Source organism: Wasmannia auropunctata, unplaced genomic scaffold (genome assembly GCF_000956235.1).
Source record: "Wasmannia auropunctata unplaced genomic scaffold, wasmannia.A_1.0 LD336076.1, whole genome shotgun sequence".
Taxonomy (NCBI): domain Eukaryota; kingdom Metazoa; phylum Arthropoda; class Insecta; order Hymenoptera; family Formicidae; genus Wasmannia; species Wasmannia auropunctata.
In genome coordinates this window covers 6868708-6894095 of record NW_012026814.1, presented here as the reverse complement: position 1 = coordinate 6894095, position 25388 = coordinate 6868708, and the positions used below count along the sequence as shown (strand labels likewise).

Here is a 25388-nt window from a genome sequence, read left to right as displayed (position 1 = left end):
ACATGTCAACGGGTTGAGATGCCTGAGTTGAGTAGTCACGATCGCAAAGGAGGCTCGCTCGTTTGGAAGAGGCGTGCCCACGCGAGAAAGGGCTCGATTCATAATAACGTCGGCGGTGTCAAGGGGAAATTTACAAGAAAAAAAAAACGCGCGTCGTTCCGGGCATTTCTTTCGGGGGAGGCCCGAGGGGGATTTACGAGGCGCGCGCTTATTACGAAATTCCAACCGGGGGTTGCTGCAACATCAGCGCGCGACGAATCAATTTCCCCTTCCACGCGGCACGCGCGCGTCGCTTTAATCGCCGTACGATGATACGCATGTATCATTGTCGCGCAAAACACAGTCATCGGAGCGCATGCAAATATGCATTCGCACGTACTGCGACACCGCGGCCAGCGGCGGTGTGGTCGGTCCCGATGTGTCTCAGGACGTCGCACGCGCGACTGCATCCGCCGCGCCCGGTATACCGAATACGAGCGACCCGCCGCGTTATCGCGTCGTACGGTCGTTATCGTACGTACGGTCGTTTCGTTGTTCTCCTGCACGCCATGACCCGCCGGCCACTATTAGCGTCGGCCGATCATTACCCGACTCCGTTCCCGAAATACGCGGGCTCGATCGATCGATCGATCGATCCCGCGCCGAGACGTCCGATTTGAGCCACCGCCGCTGCCGCCGTCCCGCCGGTTCCGAGAGCGCATTGTGTCGCGTAATCGCAATCGTATTGTAATGTACGCCGTATAATTCACGTTGTAATATCGCACCGAGTCGCGCGCGCCGCCTCGACACCGACCCTCGGCACCGTACGATAGATACGCGATTTATGGTATCCGCGGATCCCTCGCGGCGACGGTGCCGGTAATGGATGGTGAGAGGATCGGGCCGTCTCTCTCTTTCTCTCCTCCTCCTGTCTCCCTCTTTCCCACGACGACCGTCGAACGCCCTCGTAAATCGTGGCTCCGAGGCACAGAAAGAACTCCCCGCCGGCGGTCTCAAGGTAATTTAGGAGACTCGGGCTATTCGGACGAGGGAAGAAGGTGAACGAGGTAGCTGGAGGAGCGGAGAAGCTCCTTCGCGCGCTTCTCCTTTGCTCCTAGTCGAATTAACTGTATCAGCGATTACGACACGGCGTAAGTTAGCCGCTAACGCGACAATGCTGGCCGTCGCGGCAAAGTGGATTTCCCACCCATCTTTTATGAACTTTTGAAATAAAAATGGCCACACCGCGACGACGGCGACCAGAGAGGGAATATATAGCCTCCGGATAAATTAGCGCCGTCCGTCGAGCGAGCCAAGAAGTCTTGAGATCCGGTCCTTTCTGCAATTATAATATATTCCGTCCTCGTGCCACCTGACGTTCGTCATACTGCCGCCACGGCGGAGATCTTGTCCTTTTTTTTCTTCTCCGCCCACGCCTCTTTCTCGCTTTACCGTGTAATCAACGTTGCAGCCTGGGAAACAAGGAACCATCTCCGGCTACGCAACTTGTGCTATACGCGCGAAACCGTCGTGCCGTTACTCGAGACGATTCCCGGGTTATGTCGTCCTGTCCTTTCTTTTTCGAGAGAGCTTTTTCTAACTATTCGAGAAACTTTATCATTTTGCCGGGCATAACAAACAGAGGACGACGTTACGAGATCGCGTTACCTCTCCTTAACGCCTTTATACAGCTAAACTTTACTATTTTCATTCACGCGAGTCCTTCCTCCCGAAATATCTCCTGATGTTTCTGTCTTTTAATATAAAATTTCGCTTTTTATGACTTTTTCGGTCTTATGTTTCATTATGTTTTTGACATGTACGGAAAATATGCTGTAAAAAGAAAAGAAATTTTTGATTGCAATTTTCTTTTAAAGATTTAAAGGTATTTTTTTAATTAAATAAAACATCTGTTAACTTGCGTTAATAAAATAATTAGTGATGTTGGATTATCGTATTTAACGAGTCCTGAATAATTTTTTAAATATTTTCGCGAGCACTTTTTTGAAATGACGTAATTATACAACGGCGCATATATAATCAACCATGTTGCCGGAAACGTGCACTTGCAAAATGTCTCATAATCTAATAAAAGATCGTTAAACGAATGCAGCGATCTTCCTTGCTTTTTTTACGTATGCATATTACATATAATTGAAAAGATTTACATTTCAACAAAATTGTAGCTTCGCGGATTTCGCTAAAATTTCGCTTTACATAGTACACGAAATGTATTTGCTTTTTAAATATGAATGTCCATATTCTTCAAATTTTATGCAATCGCAGCGACTGCGCTTTTTAATGGTTTTTTTCCCAGGACTTACGATTATATTCTCCTTTGCAATAATGCCCAATTTTTAGTAGCGTAACGTAAAGATTTATGGTAAACGTCGAAATTTACGCTTGCGCGAATTCAAGAGACCTTCGTAACCGCGCAATCTTTTAACGGGAGATGCAGCTCCATTGCTCCACCTCCGAAAGTACCTTAAATATTTTTCTCAGCCGGCTAGAAAGCCGCCCGCTACGAAACTCCTCGACTTTACTGCCGCGAAATCCGGAGTTACGCTCGGCGGATTGGTTCGATCCGGCTCAGAGAGGAACCGCTCGAATACCGGCCGACGAACGCTTACACACTGAACACTTTTCTACGTCTGCTTTTCTTGCCGAAGACCGAATGCCTCCTCCGCCGTGACGTGTATCCGCTTCTCGCCGCGCGGCTCGGAGCCTCGCGTGAAGACGCTGCCGAGTCGCGTTTCTCGACAGCGTCTTTCACGCGAGAGAACCGCGGTGCGTAACGTTCAATCTATTAGACGGGATCGCGACGATCCCAAGCCGGATTCAGTCCAAGCAAGCGAGCGCGAACAAATCCGAATAAACAGTTTGCTTTAATGAATTTTGTTTCAACGAGCGCGAATTTGCATCAATCGTTTCGTCCGTTCGGTTTCTCACCAGTGCATCGGAGAAAACGTACCTTGTTGCCGGGAAGTCAACCACTATGGCAGTCAATGTATATTTCTTTAGAAATATATTGCTAGTATTGCGGCAGTACAATACTAGCAATACGCTATCAATACATAGGTATACCTATAGCAATACATATAGCAATACATTAGTAATATTTGGCAATATTGTGCGCAACAGATGGCAATACATGAGATAATAGATGGCAATGTTACTGCTGAATTACTGACAATACGAAAGCAATACAAGAGCAACGCTAGCAATAAAATGTGTTGTATTGTCATAATTAGCAATCACTGTACATTTTTTTAGTAGTGGTTGACTCCTCGCCTATTACGCTGCATTCGGTCGTTCGTGATTCTTTCCTTGTTAACTTGTTTTGAATGCATTTTCGTAGCATGTTGGATCTTATCGCTCGTTCCAAACATTGCGCGAGGAACGTGGCTGCGAGGGACGTGGTGTCTTCCTCGGCCTGCGAGAAAGTTTTCAGTTATATGCGACGAGCGGAAACATGACGAGTTAGTTATATATATATATATATATATATATATATATATATATATAATATATAAAATATGTACATACACTTATACATGCACAGCAACCTTCTCCCTTCTCGTGTAATCCCACGAAATTGAGCCGTCAGGAGAGAGTCCAAGTCCTCTTAATTCATGTACGGGTCGACTTTAATTTCGACCCGACGGAATCTCCCGTTTGTGCGATATTACTTCCACCATGCCGGGAGACAAGCTTCGCGTCATAGGAGAAACTTTTAATTGGATATTTTGAAATCTTTAACATGCGGAATGGGATATTATGGAGCTCCTCTTTTATCTACTCACTCCAGAGGGAAGACAGTCTTAGTCTTCTCTCTCTCGGCACGCTGGTTGTTTTACACTAGAGGTGCCGCATGTTGGCTCGGTGAGAAGAAAGAGTGAGCGATTTTACGCGACATTGGCACGCTATAAAGTACTCCTAGATGCTTATGTATCATATAAAATAAACTTGAATTTTTATAGCTATATATCCACAATACGGTTTATTCTTCCTAATCTTTGTATAAATTATGTATATATACATATAATTTGTTTTTAATATTTATATATCTTTTATATTAAGAAGACATCACATAGCACTTTAAATTATATTTTTATATATTAATATTATATACAGTATAAATATTAAATTTTATTAAAATTATATATATTTAATATATATAATTTTTAAAAATATAATTTGGAGTACTATGTGACGTCTTCTTAATATAAAAGATACATAAGTAGTGAAAACAAATTTTTACACATACCTATAATATAAAATATTTATAATATAGTATTTTACATTGTTTGGAGATATAACAATACATTTTTAAATTTGCTTTTGTTGAGGATCTAATCATAAGCGTGAAGATCTTCATAGATGTTCATAACTGTGCACGGAAGTCTATATTACCAACAAACTTTCATGAGTTTGTAACAGTATTGATTAATGTTGTTTGTGTCATAACGGTATAATAATATAAGTAATATAATAATAAGCTCACGAAAATGAACTTATAACTAATTACATAAAAGCAAAGTGACTAAATTGATTGCACCAAAGGGTTATTTCCATTTGGTAACCATGCACACGCGCATGGTGGTTATGGTTTGAATCGCCCGATTATTTCAGCAATAATAATGATAATGTAACTATTCTGTCTAGGGCTGCATTTGAATTGTAATTATCATATTTCTAGCGAAATTTCAATGTGACATATCATACATTATTTAATTAATTATTATCATATATTTGATATACTAATTTATTTTGAATAAGATTAATTTTTTTTATGTATATTTTTATTAAGGTTACTTTTTTAGATGAATTACTTATTATTTAGGCAAAAGATAATATTGTATCACGCATATGTAGCGTTTGTTATCTTTTATTTTCTAGAAACAAACAAAATTGCTTTTTAAAATAGTTAATTTAAATGTCAGAATTTGCAGTATAATGTATGTTACATACCTGATTTTCACAAACTTATTGCAGTGTAACTCTTTTTAATGAAATTCTCTCTCTACAATTCTTTACAATATTATATTATAGTGCAATACAAAAAGTTGGCAACTTTACCTGGACATTAGCCAGTTTCACGATGAATGCGAAAACTCCCTCTTGTCGTCAAATACTCATTTATTTCTTATTTCCATTGTCGCTCATTTTCCAAATTGCAATGACTTTCTTGCATTTGCAAATGAAAGCAAGTAACCATGCGTATGAAAATGTTATCTATAAGTAAGAAATAATTACGTAATTGCGTAAGTACAATACATTTCTTAGTTTTTATTTTAAACAATTCCTTATACTTTAAATGTTGACCTTTTTCTGCCAAGCTTGAGAAAAAGACAAATAAATAAAATAGTTCAGAATCAGGAAAGAATTATATAATCTATAATACATACAATATCGTAAGCCTGTTACAATGCATAGTAACACGTACCTAGTCAGTTTGAGCAATTTAAAGCAAATAAAATTTTAAAAATATAAAGCGTTTAAAATAATATGTTTCATTTTATGGTTACTTAAATATATTTAAAGGATATACGTATGCGATAGAAAGTTTATTTGCGAATAAGACGATTAGGGCATGTAACACTTTTTTAAAAGAGCGTTAAATCTCCTCGAGGTAGGAAATACGTTATCAGGTGTAGTACACACGGTCCCGCAAGCGTTGCGGCTCTACGTTAGCGTACTCGTTTTTCGGTTGCCATACATTAAAGGGCCGTATAGGTTGAAGTGGGGTACCGTTTTATTGATTGCGAGGACAGCGGGAGAAGACATCGACGATGTGCTCGGTTCCGGGCCGGTTAATGGAGAAGAGAGAAATCCGATTCGGCGGTTGGGCACAGTAGATATAGAAGATATGCTCGCTCAAACGACCAATATCGCCTGCCGACGATTTCCAGACGAATGAAAATGCTCAGAGCGGCGGATGTCCGACGTACGTCCACGGCGCGCGCGCGGCGGATCCACGCATCTCGGTTCGCGGATAGAAAATCCCTCCGGTTAACACAGCGATATCGATCGGTTTCGTCATTATTATCACGACTTTCCTTTATTGCTTGCTTAACTGCAACGACGAAATTGCCATCGCGCTCGTTTGGCTCAGACAAAGAATAGTAAAACGTGACGATTTTTATTTGCCCTTTTTCCTCCGAAATTAAAACACTCTTTTAGTTTGTAACTGCAAAAAGATCAGAAGGTCATTGATGTAACTCTTAAATAGATAATCGTGTTTTTTGCAAAAACTCGAATAAAAGAATGACAATTTTGATTATTTTAAATTGAATATTATCAAAAGATAGTCCTAAGTTTCTTCAAAAATTATCTAGAAATTGATAAGAAGATATTTGATTGAAGATAGGAAAGAATCCTATCTTAAAATTACCGTGTTACCTGCGTTGAAGCCTCTTTTCCCCAATGTTTAAAAATTCATATCTTCCAGAAAAATAAAGATATACACTTCTTTCTAGGCTCATCTTAAAGATGAATTATGTGGCTATTTTTAAAAAATCGTGATTTTATTTAAAAAAATATAAAAAAATCGACCTAGGTCAACTCCTACATGGTCCTTCTTCGATTTTGACCCAAGAAATTTCTCGGAAAAATTTTTATTGCAGAAATCGAAAAATATAAAAAATTGTCCGAGGTCAAATCAGTCATACCAACTTTTCAGATTTTTCGATTTTTGGTTCAAAAAAATTTTCCTAAAATTTTTATTGCAGAAATCGAAAAATATAAAAAATTGTCCGAGGTCAAATCAGTCGTACCAACTTTTCAGATTTTTCGATTTTTGGTTCAAAAAAATTTTCGAAAAATTTAAATAGTGCGCGCGAAGCGCGCGTTTATAGTGCTAGTATTATAAAAAATAAACAGTGCAAGATCTTAAGAGAACATCCTAAGTATTAAACTCACGTAATCATTTGGATTGTTCATGTAATCGGTTCTCTCGGGTGTTCATTAGAATGAATAATATCGCTAAGAAAAAAGAACGATTATTGACAGAAAGGATCCTATGTTTTGAAAAGAAAGAATTGTCCGATAAGATTAAGACAAGATAAAACATTGAGTCTATCGCGAAGCGATTGCTTCTGATATCACGTTAAATTAGATTGACTTCTCAATAACTAGCTAGCGTTTTAATTTTAATTTTATAACTTATTAAAATTTATTAGATTGGCGCAACGGAAAATAATGAAAATGAAAGACATTTGTAGAATCTCTCTAAATTTTCAAATAATTGCTGCATAGAAGATATTTATTGTAGTTATAATTTATTTCTCGTATATAAATCTCTAGTATGTAAATCTGATCCTATTTTTTGTAAAACAATCAATGATAGAAGATAAAATGTACCTTCGTTCACAATGTCAGAATATAAAATTTTTTTGATTTTTTTTTTCAGGCGAACTTTGTCGTCCACTCAACTGCAAGAAGAAGGAACTTTGCCTTTTGGAGGACACGTTCACGGCCGTCTGCGTCTCGAAGAAAGAGCTTCACAAATCAGGGTAAATATTGAATTCGATCTCATTCTGGGATAGTCCTTAATGGATTGATATTTTAAAATAAAATATCTTTATAGTCAGAATTAATGTTGTTGAATATTCTTTACTGGGAACGTTTGAATCTAACATTTTTGCACGAAAAAATTAAATATTATGTATATATTTTTAATGATAAGAACTTTAATAAGGTGCAATATTAGTACTGATATAAGATGAGAAAAAGTCATATATAAAGCGGCTTAATAATATTTTAACATGAATCTTATAATTTCCAATTCAAGCAGAACTGGTTACCGAATATTTGTTGGTCTTGAAATACAGCTCTAAATTGAATTCGGAGTATGTAATCTCACAAATTAAATTGACAAGTAATATTGATGCTAATGAGCATTTTTTTTAAATTCTGTAGAAAATTATTTCATAGAATTTAAAAGAGATTCTAGAGAAAGCTATCGATATTTCTATACTTCCAAAATTATTTTAACCATCTATAATTCTAACAGATCTCAGTAAAAAAATGTAATACAATACAATCTAACAAAGATAAATTTAACAATCCGTTACTATGACAATTAAATATGCAATATATTCGAATGTACTGCTAATTCGATTTCGCATATTAGCCAACGTTTCTAAGCTTAAATTTATTAGCGCATCATTTATCTTCTATTCGCTAAATTTAAGTCTTTATCTAAATCTTCATTCTTTTATAACTTAACACCAGCCAATCAACAACAGTCAATCCTCCGGTTGAGCGGTGCACTGAACCAAATTTACTAATCGTTAGCAACGATAACATCGTTTGATATTTTACTCGCGGCTAAAAGTGATTTATCAAAATAAATAGATTTTCCCTCTCTCACTTTCCCCACGTTTCATCGCCGATCTCGTGGCGCGTCAATTTTCGCAGGGTCGAATAGTTGAAATTCTCAGCGTTTGTACGCCGCCGACGTTGGCATTAAGCAGCGCCGTTATTAACGACGATATCGTATCGCCGCGAAACGGCATTAAACCGATCGACTGAGGCCGTCCCGGTGATCATTGATTCCCCGTGCGGTGCTTATTGCCAATTAACTATAATTGGACATTTCCATGGACGATGTATGCGCGCGTACATATCCCGCGTACGGATATCACGATCGGCGGCATTCATCTTGAAGCACCCCGTACGACATTAAATGACCTTAATGCGTCATTAACGGCTAAGCAGCCCGATGGGTTCGCCTTGATAAATCGATGCCCCCGTTCGGGATTAATTCCGTGCTAGTGGATCGGGGAGCGAGTTTCACTTTCACGCATCGATCCTACTTCCGCGTTCGATCGAATTCTCGATGTGTTATGAAAATTTTGCACTTGAACGATTTGCCTTGCGATTTCTGTAGCTTGTAATTAAATAATTAAACAGTCTTTTTAATATCCTAATAATAACTAATAATAGACAACAAGAATAATATTGGATATTATTGGAGAAGGTATGATGTAATGAAATAATTATAAGAATTTCCAAATTATGCACATTGTATTGGTTAGTTTAATTGAGATAAATTAGTTTTGCTTCGTGGAAAGTGAACGTTGATGTCGTACATGAATGTGAATGTTAATATTGTAATTTTCTAATTTTGTCTGTACAAAATGTATTTTTAAAAATCATACTGAATGTTGCAGATGATCATTAAAATTAACAATTCTTTGAATATCTCTAAAATGATTTACATATAAAATATTGTATAATCAGTTAACATTATCGGATCTCGGAAATTTCAAAATTCGACATCACTGAATTTTCTTTTCCTACGAAAACATCATGACTTTTTGCAAAGTTATAATGACCGCCACGTTAAATAATCACGAAGGGTTGCTTTTGATAACAGACTCGCCGTCGTAAATGCAATTATATCGTCTCGCAGCCGCGAGCAGATAAAGTAATAACACGACGATGAAACAAGAAACTGTATCTACCAAGTTGACGCAATCCCTTCAGCGACGAATCGAGAAAAGCACTAAATTCCCGGATGTATTTCATTTGATTGTGCTAAAACTGGGTGCTATGTCAACCCAACTGAACGTCGGCGAAACTCGGAGATTTCGAATGGCGCGCCGCTTAAATAACGGGAGTTTAGCTCGGTAGAGTTTAGTTCGAATAATGGCCGTTTAATTTTTGTCCCGCGCAAAGCTAATTCACGCTTCGCGTCTGTAATTCCTAGGGCGTGGTATCTCCAGTGCCTCGGCAGGGTTGTAGGACACGAAACTTCATAACGAGCATTAATTCATCGAATAAAGTAGGTTCTATGCAAATCGCGCGCGTCTGAATTGCTCTTGCAAAAGTTTCCAAAGCCCGAAATAGGACAATTAGAATTTGAAGTTGGACCATCGCGCGCGAGCTCGTGTTTTCCTTCTAACAAAAAAAAGACTTCTAGCAAAAAATAGACTTGTTTTATTGTTCCATTAACTATTGTGAAACTTCATATCGAACTAGAGAAATAAGCATTACTAGGATTACTAATTATCCACAATATAATTACGAAGGGAATTTTTTCATTTGTCTTATATCCGATGATATTTTATTATATTCTCCCAGTGGGTAAACAGCAACTTGAAAAGCTACATTATTTATTTAGATCACATACTTTAACTCTTTTATATATTTTAAATACATAATAAATTCATCTTATATTTTTTATAGAGAATAGCATAGTCAAATATTGCAAAATAAATGAGTTTTTTGTCAAGCAACAAAACAGAGTTGTTCATTTAAAACTAATCAGTTTTATCAGAAACTAATAACAAATTTTCACGTTAAACTAAATGCTAAATAAATTGCTCATAAATTGTATTGCACTGCTCTTTTCAGAGATATAGTGATCCCGAAGTCTCGTGCAGTTCAACAGCGACGGATGAGAGCCGAAACATCAGTCGATTCCGACGACGACGACGCCTTCTTTGATTCCGAGGACGATGACGACGATCAAGATGAGTCAAAGTAAGTGCAGACAACAGACTCCATTATCCGTTTAATCCACGTTGCACAGATTCGTTGCTTTAAACTCTCGATTAAAGTGTGTTCCTTGAAACGCGGGCACGTAAGTTAAATAAATTTCCGCTCGAAATCTAAACAAAGAGGACAAATAGACACGGCCAATAATTCGAGCAAATAAGGATGAAATAAAATAAATTCTTTATTAGAAGAAATAAGATTGACGAAGTATTACAAGAAGTAAGATTGACGGAGTACTCTATCAATCTCTTGTAATAAAGAATTTATTTTTAAAGAATTTATTTCATCCTTATTTACTCGAATTATTGGCTATTTTGTTCTTTTTATTTATTTATTTATCTAAAATATTTTTATATGTTTCGTAATATTACCGTTTTAGATATGTATATTTATATATACATTTAAAAATGGTTTTAAGGTACATTTAAGAATTGACAAAAAAAAAAAGAAACTTGAAGTAAATAAATAAAAATATATACAATATATATATATATATATATGTATATAAACTTCTGCTGAATGTAAGCAATTTTTAAACTTTCACTCCAAGAACGGTCCAAACTTTAACAACATTCTTCTGGACGGTATTCCGGGTAGACGCGAGATTATTAATATTAGCGTGAAAAGTCGAGCGGTAAAGAATAAGACGTGATCCTTATGCGGACTGTAGACGGGTTTCTTGAATAGTTTCCGAAACTTCATTTGGAAAAGCCGCATTGCGCGCGCGCCTCTGTTTAATACGACGGGCGAAGTTTTCAGGAAAAATTAGTTCCGGAGATAACATTGCGCGCCCGGGAAACGCGCGCCGCAGCAACTCGTGTTTATATTTCGCAAGCCACGTCAAACGGGCATTATCAGCTCGTGCACAAGCCCCACGAACTTTAAACGCAGCTTCTCCGTGAAAAGAAAATTCCCCGAGCGGAATTGAGAATTTCATTTTGCAATGTAATCCTTTTGCGTCGATATATATCGTGTATAAGAGCGGCGAGGCGGGAGAGAATTTTTCCTCCGAAGCGTGCGTCGCGATGGAATTGTAATAGAGGGAGTAGGATTATCGTATCGAACAATTCTCGCTCGAAATTCGATCTTCCATTTGGATTTGCGCGGATTCCACGTGTACCGGAAGAAACGGCGAAAGACACGTAACTTCCCCTCCGTTTCGACAGTTCATTTTGCAAAGTTTTACGAGAAAACGTTATATCTCCGTCGTCTCCGATCAGAGAGATCAATCGACTCGAAAATCACGCGATGGAAATGCGCCGTTAATCTCGTCCGATCAAAGAGAGCTGCTCATCGACCTCGGAGATTTAGTGATAGATGCGTCCAAATAGTCAAGTAAATAATTAATTACGACGGATAGTCGCCGTTCCTGCAGAAGCGAGGAGAACTCTTTCCTATCCCTTTGTCAAACGATGCGTCAAATGGACCTCGCTGGTCCTCGCTTTAGAGGAGCGCGAGATCGAACACTTTTCCCCCGAGAATAAAGTCACTCGAGCGCGAAATTGAAAACACTGTCGCCGTCATCGCATTTTCAGAGACGCGTGTCTTTACGCTTTCAGAGCCGTTATTAAAACGCGCTTAACTCACTACTTTAAGTCCAGAAATTGCAAGCGCAAATCTCTTTTAAAGCGTATAAGAAAATACACCGTCGAATTAGCATCCCTCTTGTCACAAAGGAATTAAGTAATTGCTAATTATGACAATTCTCTTATATAATATGTATTGTATACAAAGCTAATTGTGTTGATGCGTGTTAAGTATATGTAGTTATAATAATTGACACTTTTTGACAGCGATTTTTGTATCGAACCGTTGTTGCTTCAGGACAATTTGCAATCGGTATTTCTTCTATTGTCCGTCGTAATGGATTAATCACCAGCCGTTGTATGTTTGTTGGTATATAAAATACTGCGTTTGTGAAAACAAAGTGTTTTATATCCTGCTGGCGGCTTTTAAAATTTATGACTTTTACATATTCATTTTTCTGGCCAATTGCACAGGCGACATCAACTGACGAAGAAATTGTACCTTTGATTGAATTTTTGCAACAAACTTCGTATCGTAACCACTCCCATCTACATATTTTGCAAAACTAAACTCCTGAAATTCTGCAGTTTTGCCTTATATTTGAGGCGTATCTAATGTACCGAAATATGCTTTTTGATAAGCATAAAGCGTTTAATACTGTATTTAGCTATTTAAAATGGATATATTAATAACGAAAATGTGAAAAATATTTATGAGATTTTTGATGATATTATATTAATTATATAACAATCATATAAATCATGTTATAATATTATTATACATATTTGAAAGAATAACATTTACCGCCTTCAATTTTATCAGGCAAATACATCAATTTCGGGTAAAATTTAATTTTGGTAATAAACGCTGCCCCGAAGGCGTCATACTTGATTTTCGTTTTTGTCAAACGTCAAACTAGAGTTAACGACACGTGTAAGAACTCCGCAGACGACTAATACTTCTCTCTGGGGAATAAAAACTCTGAAAGGAAAGAAAGAGAGAGAGACAGACAGAGAAAGAGAGGAGGAGAGTTGAGCAGCGACGAGTCGAAAACCTGAGGGAAGGTTTCTTCTTGTTTAAATTTGCACGAGCCCAGCGGAGCAAGAAACGTCCCGACTACCTTTTTTGACTCGGTTGTGCCTCCCCTTTCCGGAAATTCGTCACGCATACTAAAAGATTACGTTCGACGTAAAAAAACGAGAGTGTCGCGCAATTTCGCGAAATTACCGTCCTTAGCGGTCTTACGATATCGCCCAATATTTCCTCGTTCGTTTAGGGAACGCGGTGTCTTTCTTCAACATTACATTCTCTCTTATAACGGAAGCCACCTTTTCCGTGTATTATTTCCGTGTTACCATAATGTAAAATATGGCGTAATGTAGTAGTATAATACAATTGTATAAAATAGGATAGAACAACGACGTATTAAATTTTGTGATCAAAAAGGGTCTCGTATGAGGGCATGCATAAAATATTACGCGGCGCATTTTCTATCCATGAAATATACAGCATGTTTTGCAGCAGAGTGGCGCAGTTGCATATTTAAAAACATGTTAGAGTCGGTTTAAAATGTTATAGGAAAAGGGTTTTTGCTTTCGAGTTTTATACTCTCGATGAAGTTAGATAGTTTGGTCTTTTTTTTTTAGATAAGGAAACTTTTCACCGCAATACTTTCTTAATATGCGGTGGGTGTATTTTACGCGGGATGACTCGCGCGCGTAGGAACTCCCATCGAAACTTTTTCATCCAGGAAAATAGATATATCGATTTCAATTATCCGAAAATGTTATCGTACTTCGCAACGCATCGAGAAAATTCTGGCTTTGCAGAAAAATACCGGCATTTTTCTCTTACGTAGGTATCGTACAATTTTGCGATATTTCCATTATCCGAAGTTACTTCACCGAGGCTCGTCGTGGGAAGACGATCCCGTCGCTTTGCATTTCAGGTCGCGGCGAGCAGGTTCGCGAAATGGTATCAACATTAATGTTTCCCGAAATTATGTCTTCGCATAATATTTGCATATTATCACGGAAACGCAGTTGTTAGTAATATTATTCGCTCGCGAGCTTGCATTTTAAAGTGTTTCCGGTAACTCTTGTGTATCTTCGGTCTATTTAGGTTCGCACGCGGGGTCACCGCGCGTGTTTATCGCGTGCTCGGAGAAGCTGCGGGAAATTTATTTTCTCGCGAATTGCAGAAGGTCGCCACTCTCGCGGTTAAGTTCTCGCGATAACTTCGCGAGCAACTTCGCAAGCTGCGCCTTGTGAGAAATTGCGTGGGAACACTATTGACAAGGAGCCGTCGTTAACCATCGTAACTCTCTAACGAACTCTTTTGCGCCATTGTACCGCTTCCCAATTACTGTGTTGCTACTGCACTCGCGATTTGATTCTAACTCCGTATTATCGTGCGATTTCATTTCAAGCTTGATTTTTCAAACGTGAAATTGCCAAATGAAAGATCGTGTCGAGCGGAAAATTTTCCTGAAAAACAGATGAAAATATAGAAAATCTCTTTTTTTTTAACTATTCAACTGTGGAAAATTAATGCTTTACATTTCGTTACTATTCACATCTATTTACGTTGATGTAATAATAAGATTGTTCATCAAATATGATAATATTAAAAAATATATATTTCAGAGAAACGTAATAATATGATCTTGTAGTTTTTATAAAAATGATTGATTCATCGTATTATCATATTTTCAATGGAATTAATTTTTCTATTTTACTTTTAATAAAAATTTGTGAAATGTCTTTTTTAATGAAAATTTTGGGTTTTTTTATTATACCTTCAGTGGAATAATTCTCTTTTATTTTTAATTATAAATTCTTTAAATTTTTCAGGTAAATTTTTTTTAGGGAAAAGATCGCGAGAAGCCTTTATAATTTTCAACAGTTGGTATGAAACTTTCAAATATTTAAATTTTGAAATAAAATTCCTCCTTAAAAAAGAATAAATAAATCCCATTCTCAGAGGGCACAGTAAAACTTTGTGGCGAACAATGGATTTAATTGTATCTATCAGCGCGTTCGCGAAAGGCTCTCTATTTTCAATTAGTTCTAACACAGAGGCTATTGGCGTATCTCGGCGTTTCAGGTGAGAAAAAGTCGACGACGAATTGGTTAAAGAAGCTGTCATTAAGATTGAGGGCTTTCGGTACAACTCATATAACGTCGTCGGGCTTCAATCTAGCCCGAGCGCGGAATCGGATTGCACCGTGGTAGTCTTCTTTCCTTCGGCAAGAAGCGCGCGCGACTCGATGGCTGCAATTTGCAGCGCGCATTCAAAGGCAGAGGCACGGCGCGGCTACTTGTTCTATTTGCGACGGGAGCCCCGGTGCAGCCGCTCGTTTGCCTTTGTCGTAATTAGTGAGGCGAGAAAGTGGGTCCTCTTCGAGCTAGCGTGCGACTTTTGTTAACGAATAATCATTCGTTAACTAATCCCCCATAAATTAATCTCCCGATTATGCTTTGTTGCGCACGTCGAAATGAGTTCGATCTTCGCGTCGCCAATTCTTTACGCAATTTGTCGAGTCACCTATCGTCCCGCTATTTTCATGACGGGCCACGACATTTTGGAGCGGCAGCTCTTCCGTTTCTCCCGGAAAGCCTTTCCGTCGAATGAACAAGCCGTCGACACTTACGTCGATTCTTGAGTCTGCATAAGCCGTTATCGATAGCCGTTACGGACGATGGGGATCGGGTTTGGTTTGCGGGTCGCGGTAACCAAAGGATGGAATTTTACATGAAGTGGGAACGTGCGTCCCATTTGCCTAGAGCGTCCCGACCGTGTGTTCCGTTCCGCTACCGTTCGTACGACCGCCGCTTTCTCATGTTTAATTCAAAATTTGGACGTTGGTCGCGCAGTCGATATGCTTTGACGATTCCCGTCCTGTGACTAAGTCCATGTCTTGCGCCCTTCCTCTCCCTCGTACGTGTGCTGCACGGATGTTCCGTCCGTTCCGTCCGCGGGTCTTCCCCGTTCGTGGATCTTTTTATTGCCGCGTGTGCTTCCAATTTCAATGGTAAAGATCTCTGAGCAATTTCTCGATTTGTAACTTCACGCGTGAATCCAAGTCATCTTCTGATATAGAAACTTCTCTATTTTAGAATTTTAGATCATGTACGACTTTTTTGGAACCAAGATCTTCCTTCATTAAAACGCGATATCAGCTTAATAAATTACTAATAAATTTCGTGCATACACTTGATTTTAACATCATACCATTATTATTCATAAATCCCGCAGATTTATAAAACTTTTCTGGAATCGCACAATTGTGTTTTAACACATTTATTTTTCGCGATTGTATGTGTGTTTTTTTACGAATATTCTTTCTTTATGTGTGAATTGATGTTGTATAATCGTTTTAAATATCGTGAAATCTGAGGAATCTGAATGGTAGAATTTGTATGAAATGTGCGATTTTGATAAATAGAAGACAGCCAAACAAACGTTTACGAGGATTGTTGAACCCGTCATTGGATCACAGCGGTGAGATTCCACGTTTGAGAGAAAACGATTGAATTTCACATCACTTTCTGGATAGGAATCGATTAATTCTGACAAGAATTTCATTGTCACCGCTTTCTTCTCTCCGTCCGTCGATTCGATCCACGGGAATATCCAATAATTGAAAAATAGATTCCGCTGTACGCCGCGCGCTCTCGGATTCGCGTATGGTATCGAGAACTGATTACGCGGCTGAGAAGCGCGAGGAAGTGGAGAATAAAGGTATGGATAAGTGAATCGAGATCTGTGAAAAGGAGGAGGGTGAGAAACACGGACGAGAGACGAGAGGGAGAGACGGCGAGAAAGAGGATGATGGTAAAAGTTTTAATTCGCAAAGTGCTTTGGCGTATCGTTAATTATAAGCAAACAGTGCTCGGGTACGGTCTTGCAATTAAAACGGGAAATGCCCGATGAATCCCTATGAGCACCATCGCCGTCGCGTCGTCGTCGGCTCGTTCATTACGAGCTTCAATCTCCGGTGTGCGATGTTCAGCGGGTCGTTAATAGCAGCGACTCCTCCTGTCGATCGTCAAGAAAAATCGTCGTGCCGCTGACAAAGACAGCCCGAGAGCGCCCGCCGGGATTCTTTTTGCGAGTCAGCTTTTCCCACGTTGCGCCGCGAGCCGACGCTTTGTCTTCGTCAAAGAGCCCAGTCCTGCGAAGGGAGCTTTAAAGTCGATGTACACACCGTCCCGCGGAAGTTTAACTCTCAGTTCGAGACTCGTTGGCCAATTTACGGTCGATATTTCCCTAGCGGGAAAGTTGACGCCACCTCTTTTCGCTGACTTTTATTATCATTATTATCACCGTTTATATATAGACACGATATATAAATGACATATTTATAAAGAAACAATATGAATATATATATATATATATATATATATATATGCACATAGACATATTTCTCTTATATAGAAATCTTTTTATATATAATTATATTAATACAGTCAAATGTTTTTCTTTGCTATTTGTCTAAAGTAAACTTTTTTCAATAATAATTTAAATATTATTAAAGCATTTTTTAAATTTGATATTCAAAAGTAACATGCGATTTCTGGGATTTATATATTTTAATTCGTATGTATCTCATATGCGTATAGAATATCTTGAAATAATGCAACTTCTCTTTTTGAGATGTTTAATAAGTAAAAGTTTTACAGCGGAAAGAATACGTTCCACTATGGTAACATATTGCAGGTAATGATAAATCTGTATTTGAAATATATTTTATGAAACTTTTTTGCACTGCAATTTTTGATATTGGGACATTTTGAAATATATCACAAAATATTGATGTTACAGGGACACTTTTTTAATTGCGCGTTGCGTAACAATTGATATTTACGGGAGAGATTGTTATAGAAAGGCAATTCGAGTGTCAATATCAAACAATTTATTGATACATATAAAAATGTAAATGGCTTTGAATCATGAAACACGTGACTGTGTATTGCATAATATTTCTGTTATGCAATGAGTATCGTTTAGAAGTTTCATATTGACTATTGGAAATCGTAAAGGCTTCTTTTGGCATTTTTCCTCAGAGAATAATTTATTACAAAAATTTTTGTTGAAGAATTTATTATTAAAAATAAAAATTAAATAATAATTATACTCCTGCAAGATGATTTAATAGAAATACTGGCGTTGAATTTTTCCCACGATGCAATGTACTTAAATCTTGCAATCAAATCTTTTTCCATTTGACGAATGATTCCGTAATAATAAATAAAATAATAAGTATGTCAGTCTAACGTGTCAGTTTAATACATAATACGTGAAAGAATGTTATTAACGATATTTTAAGTGTGGAACACTGGATATATAAGCATATTTGTTTTAAATATAACTTACAAATTTCAGGACATAGTACAATTCGTATAAATAAGCACTAATAATGCTACATATTCTGCAGTAATAAATAAATTATGTCATTTATCTTAAAAGATTTTATTTGAAAAATATTTTTTATTTTCAAAAATATTATATATATCTTTGTTTTAGTTTATTTATTACACATTATCTCACCTAATTTCATTTTTTCTAACAAATAATTTATCACTCGTAACATTAATCAACGAGAAAGACAGTTAGCACTTTGAAAAAGTATTTTTCCAGACCAAATTATTTCTCATAAATGAATGAAAATCTCAATTGTTTTGTGCTTTTGTCTATTTTAATCGAATCAGCGGGTCTAATATAAATCAAAGAATTTTTATTATTTGAAGGACTTTTAAAAATGGAAATTCCATATATATAATTTATAATTTTTTTATATTCACTGATTTGAATGATTGAAGAGATATGTGAACTATGCAATTAGAGAAGCATTATATCAAAAGTTCAACTCAACATGAAACTGGTTGGCCGCGATTTATTTTAATACCATTTCGATGTCAGTATAGCTTAAGACTAGTCTCAGAATTTTATGCTCAACGATGTCACGCATCTTACAAAGAATATTCCTCAAAGTTCTTATTGACGCTCGCAGGTAGTTTGCGTCTGGAGGGTAATAATAATAAACAGTTCTTCCATTTTATAGTAACTCCCATGGATTTTCCCGCGCGAGAGAGGTAGATTCTCTCGTATACCTAGATTTTGATTCTCCCGTGCCGCTGCCGCTTCGTGTCCAGTCGTTTCCTCTCTAAATAAATCGCCCACCCTTTCGCCGAAAATATATTTCCCGTAGGCAGCTGCCGTCGTTTGTTACTTGGAGGGCACGATTGAAACGCAAAGTTTCACATTGGACGTGGAGGGTGGTGATATGGCCCGGGGTAACTGGCCGGGAAGAGGGACGGGCGCGGGAGGGGTTGTGTAGGGGATTACATTTCGCATTCATGGAATTCCATCGAGGCCGCGTAAATCAAAAGTTCGAGGGCGTATATAAGCGCGGCGACGGGGAACCGGAACGGAACAGAACGGAACGGTGTACGCGGCGAAAATGCGCAAGCGGAACCGAGATCGAAGAAAGAGATCCGCGATTGTTTCCCCTCTCCACGTCGCGCTTACGCATTATCGCGCGTCCCCGGTCCCGGTTCTCTCGGCAATGTCGAGTCGTCGTGACGGTCGGGGCAACGGGAAAATCGCGAATGGTGTGATAACGGTGGACGCGTCGTGTGCGTCCGCGCTACGTGTATCAGCGACGGACGCATTTCAGATGGGAGACAGATAGGGGAGTTTTATTTGTTCCTCCGGGATTTAAGCTCTTAACTTGCCGATAGCGCCGGCTATCATGAGAAATGGCGTGAAAGTTTTCTATCTCATATCTTTATACTTATACCGAGAAATTTCTTAGCGTTTATTTGTTACAGAAAGGTCTGTTGGTTAGAAAATAAAATAATATTCTTTTATTATACGTAATTATCGCAATGAAAGATGACATTTCTTTCTGAAGACGAAAAGGATCGTTTTATCTAATCTTTCGCCGATTAATATTTATGTTTCATTCATTTTAAGATAAAAGTTTTCGTTCTTTAGAAGATGCATAAGAAAAGATTTATTTCGAGTTAAGCAAAATCTTATACTTAAACTTTTTCAGTTTTAGAAATATATGTGTATAAATGAAAAATATGTCTGTATAATTGAGATCAGAAAATAGAATATTAAAAGTTAAAAGAAGATTAATTATTTCAAGTTTTTTCTATAACAAATTTAAAAGGTTATAACAATTTATAACTGATTATTTTTAGAATTATTTTAAAAATATATAGTTAATAAAATACAAATCATATCGATGTGTATCTTTTTTTAAATTTCTATTATTATATTTTAGTATTTTAAACTTACTTTAAACAATTTATAATTTGCGTCAAATTTCAGGATAAAATTTTATTTGTAATTTAATATTTTTGGTACGCATTCACGTGTGTATTAATATATTTTAAATACATTTGCATTTTGACTTTAATATTTTTCGTATTATGCATCCAAAATTGTTATAAATGGTATCCTATTCTAAATTCTGACACGAATTATAAATCATCTGAAGTGGATTTTATTTTATAATTTATTAAATTATTTATATTATTTTGGACCAAATATAGAAATAATAATAATTACTTTTTTTTCAAGTAATTCTATTTTAGTAAATGTTATCATATCTTTACTAACCGAAGAGAAGTGTAATTACGAGATCTGAGAACTAATCACGGTACCGTAATTATAAATTGTATTCGTAAAACAAACAGTCAATCTCATGCTTCAAGATAATTTAACATTGGTAAATAACCCGTATTTTTAATAATCCGTACATTTAATTGATTTGAATCCCAAACGAGAATTCAATTTAATTAATACCTGTATAATCAGCGTCGGTTAATTATATCTTGCTGCACTTCTCGGAGTAAAGTGCACTCTACGTTTTCATTTCGTCGACGGTGAATTATATGGGAGGAACTTTCCCAGGCGATTAATTAAACACTGCCTTGCGATATTAATTTTCAATGAATTTTTAATTACACGTCGTAATAGCTGCAACTCGTCATGCAAAAGTAGGTAACGCTATTCTCCCGGCATCCAATTTGTCAAGCTTTATACCCTCTAATACAACTTCATCTGCGGGGAACGTTTTCCATTTTCAAAATAACTTTTTTCTCGCGACTGCTGCAGCGCGCGGCTGCGATCTTGTTTCGATTGTTGGATTTAGGTTCCGGCGGAAAGGGAGGTAATGGTTTATCCTGCAACATCCAAAGTAGACACGATAAAGTTCAAGTGCCACCTGACGAAAGTTTCGAGCTTCTCACAGGCGGCTTCGCCGGTCGCCCGGACGGCCGGTCTCCCCAATACAGACGGGGATGGATTAAAGGTGGATTGGCATGTGCATTACCAACCCGCCACGCCTTCTCGCTTTTCCAGTTACACAATTTGTTCCCTCGTTGAATATCCCACCACGAGAAAAGGACCATCGACGTCCGCGCTGAATCACAGGCGCAATCGAGATCGAGCTGAAAACTTTTTCCCGCGGGAGGAGGGGGGAAAGGAAAGACCTGCCATTTAACGATCAATAAATAGCGGTCTATCAATCAGCGCAAGTACCAGGGCGTGATTAGACGTTTACCGAGCTGGGTAAACTAAATTTCAAATGCTTCCACTTTTGTTCGCCAAAGATCATTCGATCTCGAATATCTCTCTCAAGAGCTTCCATATAACAATTTTTCGTGATCCGTGGTACACACGTGTGACGCTCTCTCCCGCTGAAATTTATTTACGAATCTGTGAACCAAAATTGCGAACGGAATCATGAGAATTACATTCGCGCATTTTGCAGTGTTGTTACCGTACACGGGAGAACAATATTTTATTTAGGAGAAAGACTTAATCTACCATCGTTAAACTTTTATTTCTTTCTCTCTCCATATATCCTCCTTTCCTCATTAATCTTTTAGATCCATTCGCTCTCTTCCTGCTGAATACATGTCACGTCTGTCTGTCTGTCTCTCCCATTTTCTCGTACAATATGTTTGTAAAATATGAAATTTAAGCACAGATCGCCATTGATTGCACGCACCGGTGCATGTTCCGAGCATGCATAAACCTCACAATTAATTCGATACAGCGAATTTCCGTTTCCGCAAAACTCGGCCCGCCGACAATTGCCGCGGCCCGCGACATCACGTCGAAAATTGCACGTTGAATTATGAAGCGATTAATATCGACACGTATCGCAGCTCATAATGCGGAAGTCCCTTCCCCCTCTTCCGCGACGAAGATTCCGCGGGGTGCCCCGTCCTCTCCGCAAGGCAAGGCGGATTCGACCACAATAGCGTCGGTACGTTCCTCCTTCGAGAAATTGCGGTCGCGCGCGTAATTAGTTTAAACCGAGTAACGTGGTAATTAAGCCGGTTTAACTCCTTTATCACAAGGTGAAGCGGACTGTCTATGTTAGTCTCGTATCTCGGTTGTCCCTGCGGCTTCCTCAGTTTATCCGCTCCGTCATAATACGCATCTCGACTTACAGGCGACAAGCCTCTGGTTCGGAAAACTCTCGCTTATAATTTTAGAGTTTCCCGCGGGAGCTTCCAAGCGAAACCAGTTTTCTTCGATCATATTCGAAATGTGTCTAACTAGCGAGTTCTGAAGAGTTAATTATTCTGTTAACAACAGATGTAAGTCAGCTACACGAGATTTTTTAAAATAAAATAAGGCCCGGTTTCACAATTCGCGGTTAACTCGATTTAACCGAAGTTCAACTTGCTTTATTTTTTTTCTAATCTAAGAATTAGAAAGGGATAAATTGTAAATTAAACCGAGATTAAAGTTAATCTTACATTTGTGGAACCGGGCCTAAGAATATTAAACTCGAGATGATAAGTCAAATTTAGTAATGAATTGCCTTTTGGAGCCAACGCAATTCGTAAAGCGTGAACAGTGTTCGGTTATTATAAATTATAAGAAACAAATAAAAATAAGACAACGCATACGTTTCGACCCTTGGTTTGCGTCTTCCTGTTCAGTTCAAACGAATTAATGAAATTAATTCGCATGGCTCGCAAACGTAAATTCTATCGCTCCTTCCTTTGTGGCAGTAAATCAGGAAAACTAATGTGTCAATTGTCGTAATGTCAAATTGTAATTTTTGAAATAGATAAAAAAACGAATATCAGACGAATAGATAGTCTCCATCATGTTAACGCTTGAGGAGATTTTTTTGTTCTGATGCGAATAGATTTGGCTGCGATGGTGCAGGAATAAACACAACAATCGATCGATACTTGGAGATAATTGCGAACGCAACACTCGCGGATTGTACAGCCTTTTAAAGTGCACAATCATTCAGAATGTTTCTCCAAGTATTATTCTCCCCCTATTTCCAAAGAACTCTTCAGGTAAAACGTCCCATTTTCTCTCGGTGGAAATTCGGTAGATTTACCGCACCAACGGCGAGATTTTCGCGAGGGAAATCGGAAGATTCTCTCGCAGTATCGGAATTAACGGGGGAACAAAAGGGGCGAGGGCGAGCGCACGCGGCCGTGAAACGCCAGTCGAAGTGAGAGCACGCCGGCGAATAATACGTACAATGGCGCGCTTAGACGGCAGCAGGCAAGCAATTCTGGAGATTAAACCCGGCCATATCTGTAATTGACTCCCCGGCACATCCTTGGCTTTTCATTATTCAACCTCGCGCTGAAGGGAGCGAGCAAACCGGAGAGAAGACTTTTCCAGCCTCTCGCGACTTACAAGAACGTCGTTTCCTCCACCGATTAGAGTACTCTCCTGCGCAAAGCGTTGCCTTTGATCTTTATTTTCCGCCGAACTGCTCTTGGTGCCGCTAGCATGTTCTTGCATTTTCGTCTGGTCCATATAACTAATTCCGTCTTTCCTCTTCGATATCCCCGTCGACGGTCCTTTGTTCGCAAACAGACAGTCGACAATTTGTAACGACGTGTCGTTGTGATAGCTCAGCCGAAACCGACCACAAAGCAAGTTGCAAAGCCTGGCGCAAAGCGTTTGCGCGTGGCCCGTCGTTTCTCCCACAAGAGTTCATAAATTTTTACGAGAGGTTTTATGAGCTTCATATCGGGGCTACATACACGTACCTACGCGAGCGCAGGCAGGGCCTACGTCATCTCGTCCTCGCCCGCTCTCGATATCCAGTGACACGTCGTTTAACAAAATTCACAAGCGGCGCGCACACGGTACACGACGAGAGAGCATCGAATTTCGATATTCTCTCGCGCGCGAGCGCCCGGCAAAGAGAGAAAGAGAGAGTCCTGTCCTTTGTCTCTCACTTGCCGAACCGGTCTCTCTAGGAACGAACACACGCGTGTCTACGGCCGAGCGTCTAGTTTAAAGCCCGTCGGTGTTTTTCCTGTGTTACAGGTGCCATGAATGTCCCGTGGTGAAGCCTACGTTCCTCTGCGGAAGCGACAATCGCACGTACAGCTCGCCGTGCCGCCTCGAGTACCATAACTGCATTCATCATACCTCCGTCCACATCGCCTGCAAAGGTTTTTGTCCGTGCAAAGGTGAGAGATACATTTGTCTACGCGCGAGTCGAGCTTAAACGGAACCGTTGATTTAATATCGGACGCTGTTTCGTATGGTCCATGCAAAAAGTATGAAATTGAGAAAATCTGTTAATCTTTATGTTTTCTATATCAAAATAAATATTAAAGCTATATATATATATATATATTTATGTATATATCAAGTTTTAATATTTGATATATATATATACTATATATATATACTAAATTTAAAAAATGTTAATACATATTAATACGTAGAATACAAAAAGGACAAGCGAAAACAAACTGTTCATTATTATGAAATTTTAATTTGTTTCTAAAATCTATTCATATACCTACCAGAGTGTTCTTTCTAGACAATAAATAAATAAATTCGCGAAATTATTCTCAGTTAAGAGAATTCGATATTGATGATTATGATTGCAGAGGTTGCGCCAAATTGAGAGCATAAATTATAACTCGACCGAATGAATCTAAATTATTCATTCTTTCCATATCTGCTTAAGGGGTAACACCACTGTAAAATTTTCAAAAAATCGATTTTTTTTTTTGGGCTTAAAAAATCCTTTGAACCCTGTAGAATACGAGGAAAAACTTTTATACGTGAAACTAATTTTTTTCATCGAAATTCCGAGCTGTGTACCGAACGAGTCGGGCGACTCCGAAACGGCTCCAGGTGGAAACCTGTCGAGAGAGTAGTGCATAATACCTTGCTTATTGATTTCTAAGTTATGTGAGACACTACTAGATGTTTCTAGAGGTAGTTTTAGAAGGATTTTCATATAGAAACACGTGTTTACGCGTGTATGTTCATAATACAACTCCAAACTTTAAACGCGTTTTTCTTCGAAACACGTCTTTTTCAACGCGGCAAGCAGTATAACT

General features: G+C 38.3%; 1 protein-coding gene across 1 annotated transcript in view; it reads left to right on the top strand.

Moving 5' to 3' along the window:
- The window catches only part of LOC105449423, a 119811-nt gene that overhangs the window by 67630 nt on the left and 26793 nt on the right, over nt 1-25388 (top strand). The window contains exons 3-5 of the mRNA XM_011688647.1: nt 7391-7493; nt 10342-10470; nt 24355-24500. Of these exons, the coding sequence (XP_011686949.1) occupies nt 7391-7493; nt 10342-10470; nt 24355-24500 (378 nt within the window). The remainder of the gene's footprint in view (nt 1-7390; nt 7494-10341; nt 10471-24354; nt 24501-25388) is intronic.